At 44.8% G+C, this 13,361-nt stretch overlaps 1 protein-coding gene across 1 annotated transcript in view; it reads left to right on the top strand.

The window, feature by feature from the left end:
- Window positions 1–13,361, top strand: part of IPMK (inositol polyphosphate multikinase) — a 96,865-nt gene that overhangs the window by 16,708 nt on the left and 66,796 nt on the right. The window contains exon 2 of the mRNA XM_075612937.1: window positions 4,978–5,063. Within this exon, the coding sequence (XP_075469052.1) occupies window positions 4,978–5,063 (86 nt within the window). The remainder of the gene's footprint in view (window positions 1–4,977; window positions 5,064–13,361) is intronic.

Genomic DNA, 13,361 nt, shown 5'->3' with positions numbered 1-13,361 from the left:
CTCAAATCTATATCCCTACTACGGCCTCTCCAATGTTGGATGACATTTTCTATGGTAGTGAATATAAGGCCTCTTGGGTTTGAGTGAATACCCTAATACCTAATGGACTTAATGTCGAGTTTGAACTAGCACCCTTCTTAAACTAGATTCGGTAAATATTATATGCCTTTATTCATTTATGTTCATAGATTCCTCTTTCAAGTCTATTCATTTACTATTCCTTAGTGAATATGGGACCTCTAGGGATGTTCATTCTCTCTTGATTATTTTATATCTTGTATTACTTTTTATTCTTTACAGTATATTATTTAATACCAAATATTGCATTAAGCTGTATATTGTGTAATTAACACAACCTTTCTCTCTCTCTCCCCAACTTGCTTTTTATCATCTCTTCTTTGAGTTGTTATATCCATATATTTCAGTTTTTTACTCTATTAATAAAGTTTTAATTGTTGATCTGTATTTGAACACAGAGTTATGTACTCCCTGTGAGAGAACCTGTGAATTATTAATTAACCAATTGCCTAACACACGATTTAATCGCTATACCATTATGGGTGCTATATTACTCCTGATGAAGCTGACGCCAGTTCAGCGAAACGCGTAGAGCTTCCACTTCCTACGCAGTAACCTCCGTTCTAGAGGTGAGGAGACCGCTGTGCCATGTACCTGTTCCCTCTCCCGCCTAACCGGAAGCTGTTAAGCCCGTAACGGATGTGACGTCAGATGCCGTTAAACGCTGTCTGACTGTGGGAGTATCGAAGGGAGACGGCCTGGTCACCACTTCTCCTGGCGTGAGATAAACTGCTCTAACACCATCTTATGTGCTTATTTTACCTGTACACATTGGGAGTACATTTTTTTAGCCTTTTATTGTGATAAACCGTTTGCTGGTCTGCACTATGGTCTCTTTCTGCTGTGTTTTCTCATGAGCATCATCCTGAGTGAGAGCCCTCCTGAGTTCCTACACACCTTGTTCCCCGCATATGCTGATCCTTCACCTACTTGTCGTAAGTAGGTGATCTATATGAGCCAAGTTTCTTTGCTTCATCATACTTATTGTGATTTTATTGCACCACATTTTGTTAATTCAGGAACACCCCAAAAATAGAATAATCGCTCCCTTCCTACCCTGGATGTTCATTTTTAGACCCCACCCCATGTCCTATACAATTTTTTTGAAGTGAAACTTCCTTAGTGGCACCTCATTCAAACTGGGGCAAAAAAGAATTGTGGAGACAGAAATGAAACGGATGTGACGTCAGTGCTGGCAGTTGAGGCCGGGCTGTGTTCTGGCTCAGCCCGACCCCAACACTGACATCACACCCGCTCCACAAATCGGATGCGGCGGCGGCGGCGATAGCCGCCGGCGCCGCTCCTAATGGCCACCGCACCCCCCACACAGCCGCTGACATGCGGCGGCGGCGGCGATAGCCGCCGGCGCCGCTCATAACGGCCGCCGTTCCCCGCCAGCTGCCTACTGCCGTGTCGCGCATGCGCGATGGCGCCAGTGACTCCAATCACCACGGGAGTGGGGAGGAGGTGGCGCGCAGCCGCTATCTGCCCCTGGCGGGTGCTAACTGGCGCCGTTACGCTGCCCGCTGCCATGGGCTGTGAGAGGAGGAGCCGCTGCTCAGCCTCTCTCCTCCCTCTTGCTTCCCCGAGTCCCGCTGCTCTCCCGCACGGCTGCTGACATGCGGCAGCGCTAGCCCCTGGCGCCGCTCCCCCGCACCCGCTCAAAATGTACTCGCCACAGCTCCTGACGAGTGCCGCTCCCCCCACCCACTGTGCCGCTCCTGACGAGTGCCGCTCAAAATGTAATCGCCGCCGCCACTCCGTGCTCCCCCACACCGGACGCTTACTCTGCATCTGATCTCAGACGCATAGGTTGTGGGCTATTTGCCCAAATGAAAGATGGCTGCCCTGCAGCAATTGCTGTGGACTGCATGCGCCGCAGATCTGTTGAGAGGACAAGGCGGAGACGCGTCTCTTCGGTCTCCAAGGTAACGTTTTAGTGGGCCGGGCGAGAAGGCGAGCTGCAGACCCCCACACAAGCTGACTGACCCCCCCAGACCCCCACACACACTGACTGACCCCCCCAGACCCCCACACACACTGACTGACCCCCCCAGAGACCCACACACACTGACTGACCCCCCCAGACCCCCAAACACACTGACTGACCACCCCAGACCCCCACACACACTGACTGACCCCCCAGAGACCCACACACACTGACTGAACCCCCCAGACCCCCACACACACTGACTGACCCCCCCAGACCCCCACACACACTGACTGACCCCCCCAGACCCCCACACACACTGACTGACCCCCCCAGACCCCCACACACACTGACTGAACCCCCCAGACCCCCACACACACTGACTGAACCCCCCAGACCCCCACACACACTGACAGACCCCCACACACACTGCCTGACCCCCCAAGACCCCCACACACTGCCTGACCCCCCCAGACCCCCACACACACTGACCCCCCCAGTCCCCCACACACACTCACAGTCACACACACTCAGTCACACTCACACGCACATGCACACTCAGTCACACGCACACTCAGTCACACTCACAGTCAGACGCACACTCAGTCACACTCGCAGTCAGACGCACACGCAGTCACACGCACACGCATAGTCACACGCACACGCATAGTCACACGCACACGCATAGTCACACGCACACGCATAGTCACACGCTCAGTCACACGCACACTCTCAGTCACACGCACACTCTCAGTCACACGCACACTCTCAGTCACACGCACACTCTCAGTCACACGCACACTCTCAGTCACACGCACACTCTCAGTCACACGCACACTCTCAGTCACACGCACACTCTCAGTCACACGCACACTCTCAGTCACACGCACACTCTCAGTCACACGCACACTCTCAGTCACACGCACACTCTCAGTCACACACACTCTCAGTCACACACACACTCTGTCACACACACACTCTGTCACACACACACACTCTGTCACACACACACTCTGTCACACACACACTCTCAGTCACACGCACACTGTCACACGCGGAATTCACACTGCCTGACCCCCCCAGACATCACACACACTGACCCCCCCAGACCCCCACACACAGTCACACGCACACTCAGTCACACACACTCAGTCACACTCACACTCAGTCACACTCAGTCACACGCACACTCAGTCACACAGTCAGACGCACTCACAGTCAGACGCACAGTCAAACGCACACGCTCAGTCACACGCACACTCTCAGTCACACGCACACTCTGTCACACGCACACTCTCAGTCACACGCACACTCTCAGTCACACGCACACTCTCAGTCACACGCACACTCTCAGTCACACGCACACTCTCAGTCACACGCACACTCTCAGTCACACGCACACTCTCAGTCACACGCACACTCTCAGTCACACGCACACTCTCAGTCACACGCGGAATTCACACTTAGTGCAAATAGCTAATACAGGGGATGTGTGCCGAGCACGCGCATTCTAAGTCAAATTTATTTGCGTTTTGTCATTGACATTGTATTTTGATTTTTAATTAAAACATCACCAACACCAACACAAATACAATTTCTGTGACAAAAGTCAAAGAAGTTTCACTTACTATGCGCGTGCACAGCACACACAGCTTTTTTTTCCTTCTTATAGATCATGGTGGAAACCAGGGGTCCTTTGCTGTACTATACAATTTTCAGCTCTTCAGCACCCAGCTCCCAATATACTTATCGGTAAAGTTACCAGGGTTACAGTCTGTTTCTTAAAATTAATTAAAATATCAGTCCAATAGGAAGCTGCACCTGATGACGTTGCGGCTGCCTATTGGTCTGTGGTACGCGCAACATCTGGTGGCCTTTTTGTTTCCCATGGAGGGAGACTGTAAAACCGTAAATTGTCGGGGGAAGCAGGGGTTTCCTGGTGATTTATCACCCAATCCTCTAAAAATGTGTGTATGTGTATGCACCCCCGGGCCCATATCCTCTGGGATTGCTGCTTTAAGAATCCACCATTCGCGATGTGCGCTGTGATCAATACAAGCACATCATTTGGGGGCTACAGTCAGTTCTTGAATTCCATAAGGCAGACTTTTAAAATGATTAACCTTATTTGTGTTACACAGGCCCGACATTTATGGATGTGCAAATGCCTTTTCTGCTGAAACGCACTAAGGTTTTTTTCAAGTATTTAATGTTTTATAGGTGGATTTTATTTTAAGCGTATGACCAATTAATGTACTGTAGACAGTGAAAATGCTTTCTACAAACACGACTTTATTAAAGTTGCATTTGTACTTTGGGGAGATATCAGACCCACACAAGTATTTTTAGCTTTAGCTACTGATAAATCTAGTAGCTGTGGAGCCAAGGAGTGGTGTTGCTATTATTATTATTATTATTATTATTAATGGGAAAAACATGTTCATTTTGCACTTTTGGTTAAAATTGTTAAAAAAATAAAAATATTAAGTGAATAATTTCCTATTGAATTTCACCACTTCTCGTGGCCCAGCCACAAGTAGGAGGAGATAGAGCACTGAATACATTTTTTTTTTTTTTTTTTTTTTTAACGAAAACCGTGATCTCTAATTATTTTTTATTATTAGCGTTTATTTAACACATTGCCTTTACATTTCCTTATTACATTTCAATGGCACACTTTATGGTACAATCTGTCTTTGGTGATCATTGATGTAAAACCTAACACCTTAACTATTGCAACGTCTCACAATGTATCGCTGGCCTCTCTGGCAGCTGAGGGGTTGATAACGTCAGAGTTGTATTTTTTTGTTTTTGACAACTTCATTATAGCTCTGCTCACTGCAACATTTTCATAATCGGTAAAGAAAGTTATGCTTCTAGTTGACTATTTTATGTTATAATTGTGCTGTGAATCTACTAGCATTTTCAACTGCAGCGATGAATGTCTTAACGTAATGTTTTATTTGTAGGCATATTGCAGCATCCTGATGGGACTGTCCTCAAACAATTACAGCCACCGCCACGTGGACCAAGGGAGCTGAATTTCTATAGCATGGTAACTTATCTTTTAATTAAGGACTTGACTAACATTAGTCTCGGCATTTGTTTTGTTAAAGGAAAAATATCTTGAAGGTATCGTATTGAAATTGTATGTTTAGTCAGGATATTTACTTTAAAACTACGTCAGATTCCTTTAGAATCCCTCATGCAAAGTGTCTTTAACTTTTTTTTTTTCTCTCTCCTCTGAACTCTTGCGCTGAACTGTAATTTCAGCTCCAGGAGCCTCTGCTCTCCGCGCTGAAGTTTTTGGAAAATTATAGATGCTCTTCTACTAATGACTAATATTTATTTTCTGTAAGGACAGAGTGTACATTTTAAAGGCATTAACATTAGCTGTGTATCCCAAGCCCTACCTCTAATTTAACAAACCTACTTCAGTAGTTTAGTTCTTGGTAACATCAACTAATGAAGTGATTTTGCCATCTACTGTTCAAATGGCAAGTAGTCTTACGGTAGCACTAAAACCATATTGAGCCATTGAGTCTTCTCTAGAGCTCCATTAAAATGAAAGTAACTACTACTTGGAAAAAATACTTTGATGCCGCACTAAGTTAAGGTGGGGGGGGGGGGGGGGAACGTGAGCGTGCATACTTGTAATTTTAAAATACAATTTCTGTAGATCCCCATTTTTCTTTAACACCTTTTCTTAGGACTCCCGCTCCCTCCCCCTTTCCCCCCCAAAAAGACACGCTCTGTTCTCAAATTCCCTGTGGAAAGAGACTCTTCTATATTACCCTCCTGTATGGACTCTTTTTCCACATCTGAAAAGAAGGCAGTGTCCATAGTGAAAGTGAATGCTATTGCGCTATTGCGCTATTTTCCCCGTGCAAGCTTTCCTCTCCGTTGATGTGTGGACTGTAGAATTTTTGGGACGCAAACGGGGGGGGGGGTTGTGTTTATAATGTGGGGGTTGGCATGTCGAGGAAGTGACGGCCGGCACGTCGCTTCCATAAACATCCGTGAGATGGAGGCAAAAAAACATGGCACTGGATTCTGCATACATATGTTTGTCATATTGGATGTAGCTTTGGGCTTCTTTTTGTTGTTGTTGTATACATTTATCCATGCCCAGTAGTACTCAAATTGACACGTGTGTATGTGTATATATATATTATATTATATTATATGGTAATTTTGGGGGTTTCTTAGAGCTTGCTGGGTATCTGTGTGTTTAACTTTCTCCAGCTGGTCTCGGCTGTTTGAGGTTGGTGGCTCCTCCCTTACAGGGTTTAAGCTCGCCCCTGCCCACTTTCCAAGTGAGCAGGTCTTGCATGCAGCTGGTTGTGATGGATCCAATGCGATTATTCTTCCTCTAACAATAGAGGAAAATAAGAATTTGAATCAGTTAGTGTTGGGATCTGCAATATTTGGTCATGCCTTGAAGTGGCTTGCAGGCTTAAAATGCTTTGGTCAAAGGGTTTATCTAAATGACCCTTTTTTTTAAGAGATATATAAATATATATATATATTTATCATATTGGATGTAGCTTTGGGCTTCTTTGTTTTTTTGTTGTATTGTCCGTGCTTCACATTTAATTTACCTGCACAGATGCACAGTGGGTAAAGACTTGTCTACCACGGGTGCCTGTGCCGGAAGGATTGTGGCTCCTGAACATCCTGTTAGGAAGCAGAGCTGTCTCGTAGTTTAAGGCTGTGATTATACCAAAAAAATCTGCAATCCACTTAAGGTAAACATACCGCTAGCGACGTGCGTGCTGTGCTGCCTGGAGCTTCTGGGGCGACAGACTGGAGAGGGGACAGAGGCATTTGTTCTTGGCAGGCGACGGCCGCATCACGTGAGCGGTTCAGCCAATGAGGGCAAACCACTCACAGCCAAGCAAGCCTCCCTGTCTCCTCTGCTTATCTCCTCTCCTGTCTCTCCTGTATGTTCAAGATCCCACTCGGCGGCAGTGTGAGGGTGACATCACTGGATCACACTGCCGCTCAGCGGCATCTTGCAGAATCATACCCTAAGGCAAGACTTCGGCAAGCATAGCAATGACTGACAGCTTTGCTTTCAGAGAGGTTCTTCATGAGCCACAGTCTTTCAGCTCTATACATCGTGCTCTGTTTTCCACAAGTGCTGGTTCCTTGGGCATCATAATTACTTTACAAAGAACAAAACCATGTACATGAAGATCTGACGGTCGCGGCTATTTTGCCATGACCAAATCTCTGCAGGCATTCACTGCCAAGGTCAGCCCTAACCTTACCCCTTACCCTGAAACCCCCTAATATTAACCCCGATAGCGGGCTGCCTTTAGACTTTGCGGGACCCAAAGCTGTACACTGGCAACAGGGTTCCCCCTGTAGAAAAAATTAAGGCTGATTATAGAAAGGGGATCCCAGCGTATTTTCTGTTTGTTTTGTTAATTGGGTGGCTACATACAGACAATATTTAGTGATTTGGTATATTAAATTGCTATGGCCATCTAACCCCAAATTAGAAGAGAATACCGTATAACGTTAGCCAAAGTACCCCAATACTCTCTCTCCAAGTTCCTGCAGCTTTCCCCAGCAGCAGTGAAAAGAAATATCAGCCACACCTATATAGGTAGTTTTCACCCGACCCGGGTGATTCTTTGAGATGCAGACTTCCTCCTGCAGCTGTTGTCACATTGTCATGGTAATGCGTTATCATGTGACGTCGGATCGCCAGAACTGCGGGTAGGGCTGCACCGGAGAAAGTTAGGTGCCCCCTTTCCCCCCCCCCCCCCCCTTCTCAACATACATTCGCCCCTCTGGTTGTGCGGAAGTTGCATTCCTGCCTTAAAAGTGGCTGAGCGTCCAGCAGCTGTGGCAAAAGTTCGCACTGCAGCCAAACGTCGGCAGAGACTTGGTCGCGGCGAGACGCCCGTGACCAAATGTCCGATTCCGAAGGTCTGATTATTGCCAAACTGGATTACCAGCAAAAGGCATTAAAAAGTATGAAAAAATCCCAGCAAATAATTTGGTTACCAAGGAAGGGTTACATTTAAAATACTTATGCTTTGTGCTCCCTTATTAAACTCACAAGGTTTTCATCAGAGGGCTCAATATTAGAATATTTTCAGAATGGCACTTTATACTAAAATAAAATAGTGCGTTAATCTTCTTCTTAAAGATGCTACCCCCACCTCTCTGGGCATGTAATTAGGCTGCCTAATGTGATACAAGTTTATAGGCTTGTATTCACTAAGGATGGAAGAGCATTGCTAGTTAAGGCTACATTAAAATTGCCCACCAAATGCAAAAAGTGTATTCCTAATTTTGTAAGCCAAATCAAGAAAATTCAAATTCATATAGTGAAATGTAGTCTAGAAGATTGTGATAACCTTACATTCAGTGAATCAACCATTGTAATCTGTAATTACCATACATTTTGATGTGAGTTATGTAGCGAAAGGGATCACTTTAAAATCCACCATTTTGAATGATGTACAGTATTGTGGATTTATTGAAATTATGAAGATCTGATGCAAACATTTCTAAATGTTTAAAGGAACATCCACTAATAATTAACGAGCTCAAACATATATTTTTTTTCAGATGTCCTCCCAGCTACAGAATGTTCAGCAGGTTCAGTTTTGTCTCCCAAAATAAAGCTAACTTTTTTTCCCTCTGCTGTATCATTCACCAACTAAAGAAAGTATATATATATATATAAAAAAAAATATTATGAATAACCGTTAAACGATGTATTGTGTGTACATTTTTCTCCCTTTTTAAAACTACCTATATAGATGTGGCTGATATTTCTTTTCACTGCTGCTGGGGAAAGCTGCAGGAACGTGGAGAGAGAATATTGGGGTACTTTGGCTAATGTTATACGCTATTCTCTTCTAATTTGGGGTTAGATGGCCATAGCAATTTAATATACCAAATCACTAAATATTGTCTGTATGTAGCCACCCAATTAACAAAACAAACAGAAAATACGCTGGGATCCCCTTTCTATAATGCAGCTTATTACAGGCAGAGGGCAATATCCTCCGTAGTAGCTATTTGGCATATTTTACCACCCATGAGTACAAGCAATTTCTTAAACCTTTCGACTAGAGTAGTGAACATTTTAGCATGCTCATTTACCTACTAACCCAGGGGTGCCCAACTCCAGTCCTCGAGGGCCACCAACAGGCCAGGTTTTAAGGATACGCTTGCTTCAATAAAGGTGGCTGTCATTCTGACTGAGCCCCTGATTGAGCCACCTGTGCGGAAGCAGGGATATCCTTAAAACCTGACCTGTTGGTGGCCCTTGAACTGGAGTTGGCCACCCCTGTACTAAGCTTTATACAGGTTTTTTTTCCCCCCACAATCAACCCTTCACAAAAGACTGGGCACTTTCGTGGCACAGAGGGAAGGGCATGAGGAGGGAAGCAGCAGGCCCCCGGAACCTGTCACGTGGCTCATGGCAAGCGTTCATAGGGCGTGCAATAGCAGACCGCAGCACTAATTGACAGATCACTGTTGCGTGTCTGCTGGAGGTAATGAGTTATAGTCCTGCAGGAGCCTGGAGGAAGTAATGGTCACAGTTAAGCAGTTTTGAGGCCTGATACAATTGAGGTGGGCACAAAATTTGAGCTGCAGCTTACATTGGCTTGAAATGTGTGTTTTTTTTGTTTGTGCTCTGGTTACTGTTTTTTGCCTCAATACTGCTGCAAAATAGACATTTAGTGTGAAGAGCAAGCTCATGATGGGTTAGAGCATGTATTTTCAGATCTATCCTTGGGACATGCCAATGTTTTGTGTCTTATGAATATCTATCATATTCCCCCTCCCCCCCACCCATAAATTATGAGACAATATTTTTCTTAATAAATCACATTACATTCCTTTTTAAGCCACAATCGCCATGGATCAAAACAAGCTATCTTATGTTAAATATTTTAATTGATAAAATTACATTTAAATATAATCTCTCTAGTTTGATCCTGTGGCCAAAGCTATAACATCTCACCCTTTTTATCAACTGAAAAACCAATTATGTAGTCTACCTTTTGGAATGCTTTTGCAAGCCCCAATAAGTGGGTAGAACTATAAGACCCTTTAGAATTAGAATATTGGAACATCATGTGATCATTTCAATAGGCTTAGAGAAACACTAGGCTTCCCTACATTTTAAAAATGCCATGAGCCTGACGACCCTAGGGAGGTCATATATAACCTTTGGGGGAATAGACGGGGTTCCCCTCATTGGAGAGGGGGAAATAGAGTTAAACATCTATCCCAAAAGCAAAATTATTGGATCTTTAATTTTGGCACCTTTGTTCCTTCTGGACTCGACGTTGATATTGATTTGAATTCTTTTATCAGCTAGATGTCCATTAATCCTATTATTAAATTTATAGTATGTATATTTTTAGATATTTTGAAGTGAAACTTCTTTAGTGGCACATACAAAAATTTTGCTTGGACAAATCGGCTTTATGGTGACGGATGTGTGTAACGGAAGTGACGTCTTTCTCTCCGAGCATGCGCAGAAGCTAACAAGTTTATTCCCTGCGCAGAAGCGGTCATTGCCACGTGCATGGGTAGAGGTGTCTGGCTCCTCCAGTGCATGTGAAGAGGCGGTGCGCATGCGCAGAGGCAGCCATCTCCTCCTGCGCATGGGCAGAGGCGGATAACACTTCCGGTGCATGCACAGAGGCATGAAAACACCCCCCTGTCGTCTGTGTACACATACACAACCAAATAGCAAAAATATTAGGGATCTATAATTTATCATAAAAAAACAGAAGTGGAAAAGATGCAAGGTGTTTAAACATATAACACATGAATTGTACATACATTAATATAGTAACTGTAATGATTCTAAAAAAATAAAACTGGACGTGCCGAGCACGTGCATTGCAAGTCAAACTTCTTCGCGTTCTGTCACTGAAACTGTTTTTATTTTTATGATTTACATTGAATTAAAGACTTTTGAGTGTAGCAGCATTTAGATACTATACCAGGGGTGAGCAAACTTTTTATGCCGAGCCCCCCTTTTTATCCATGAAATTTCTCGGGCCCCCCCTGCCTGATGTAATCAAAATCACATGGAAAAAAAACCTTTATTAAACGGTATACAATGTAAATACAAATATGTCTAAGGCCGCGCATATAGTGCCCGTGACGTCACCCGTCGCCGCTAGCGAAAGTTGTATTTCGCTTTGCGGTGGCGTGGGCGACCAGGCCATTGATTGGTTCAGGGGCTGTCACATGAGACGACAGCCCCTAAAAAATCAAATATTGCCGGCTTCAAAAAATCGCATCGCCACGTCACGCTTACTATAAGCGCACGCGGCGGCGACAATGCATTTGTTTTCGGGCGACGGCACTATAAGCGCAGCCTAAATACATACATACTTCAAAGCTCGCTCTTGGAAAATTAGGCTGCGTCCACGCTGCCGCTGAGAGCGGTGACATCACCAACTCTCCAAGCATGAGCACCGGGGGTCCTGCATAATTTTGCAAGCACGAGCGGGGAATTGTTTACGCTTTTTTTCATTATTTCTGTACATTCATAGTGTGATTGATATAGTGGCAGCCGACCCTCTCACTTGCACAGGATCGCAGCGAAGCAGGTTGCCAGCGGAGGAGAGCAGGAACACAACGCTATTGTAGGGCTGACATCGGAGGGAGGGGCGTTTGACATCACAGCGCTGGGGCGTGCTCCTCCCCTGTACCTCCGAATCACGTGGCCCCACCTGCACTATTCTGTTTGGCCGCCCGCGCGCGCACATCTTTTTCGCCTGCGCAACCAGGTTTTGCTGCACGCGCCCCGCCTAAATAATCTTGCGCCCGGGGCGTCCCCCCCTCAGTTTGTACAACGCTGCATTCAATCAACACCCACACAATCACAACACACACTCAATCACAACACACACTCAATCACAACACACACACACACACACACACACACACACACACACACACACACACACACACACACACACACACTGCAGTCCATATATATACACACAAACACACATATACACACACGTGTGTGTGTGTGTGTGTATGTATGTATGTATGTATGTGTGTATATATATATATATATATATATATATATATATATATATATATATATATATATATATATATATATATATATATATATATATATATATATATACTAGCTGATATACCCGGCGTTGCCCGTGATGTAATGTTCTGCCTCCCCCATCCTCCCTCTCAACTCCCTTCCCCCCCTCTTCACAGCTGTTCAGGCTTCTCCCCCTTCTCTCCTGACTCCCTCCCCCCCTCTCTCTCCTGACTCCCTCTCTATATACACACATACACACATACACACATACACACATACACACGGTGGGTGGAGGGAGTAACTAAACCTGCTCCGGTCCCCCCATGTGCTGCTGAAAACGGGCGGGTAACAGACAGGAGGAGGAGGGCTTGTCTGTGTGCAGGAAGGCCCCGCCCCCTCTGCAGGCAGACAGAGCAGGGAACTGGAAGCTGCTTCAGCACGGAGCTTCTGGCCGCCCGTTCACAGCTCTGCCCGCCCCCAGGTTTCCCCGCACGCAGCCTGCGCCCCCCCCTACATAATCTTGGGCGCGCCCCCCAGTTTATTCATCGCTGTACTATACAATCCAAAATATATCTATCTTACTTAAGTTATAAGTCAATTATATCATGTATTCCAAGTAATAGTATGGAAAATTCAACACAAAAATAAATCAAATAGACTACACTCAAATCTTTCATTGAATTAAAAATATCACCTTCACAAATACAGTTTGTGACAAAACACTGACAAAAGACACAGTTGCACTTAAACTGCACGTGCTCGGCACACACCCTTTTTTTATATTCCACACTGATAGCTATATGGGCTATTTTTAGATTGACAGTTGTAATCATTTTATTGTGTATACTAAGTATTTGATGAACACAATTCCAGAATTCCACGCTCGTGCTGTCGTGAAAGTCCTATAAGGAAACCAATCCCTTTGCTGCTAGGTGCATGGAGTCACTCCCACAGTCTCCTGAATGAGAGAACCCGATGGGTATATCTCAGAAAAAAACTGAATATGCAAACAGCGCACCAGGGATTAGCATAATTAGAATATTTATTGAGATCTAACAGGCTAAAATACAAGCATAAAAATCAGTATATCGACTGAGTGACAAGAAATAGTAAATTAATCACCTAAAGTGAAATGACATCACCTAAATGAAGAAATAGTAACAGAATAATAACCCTTTGAAGCGATTAACTGTTGGCATAAATTAAACAATGTAAACATATAAAGTGCATAAACAAGTGCAATAAGAATACTAAGAAAGATCACCTAAGGTGAAACAAAAACTAGAT

Source organism: Ascaphus truei, chromosome 8 (assembly GCF_040206685.1).
Source record: "Ascaphus truei isolate aAscTru1 chromosome 8, aAscTru1.hap1, whole genome shotgun sequence".
Taxonomy (NCBI): domain Eukaryota; kingdom Metazoa; phylum Chordata; class Amphibia; order Anura; family Ascaphidae; genus Ascaphus; species Ascaphus truei.
This window is presented reverse-complemented; position numbering and strand designations above follow the sequence as displayed.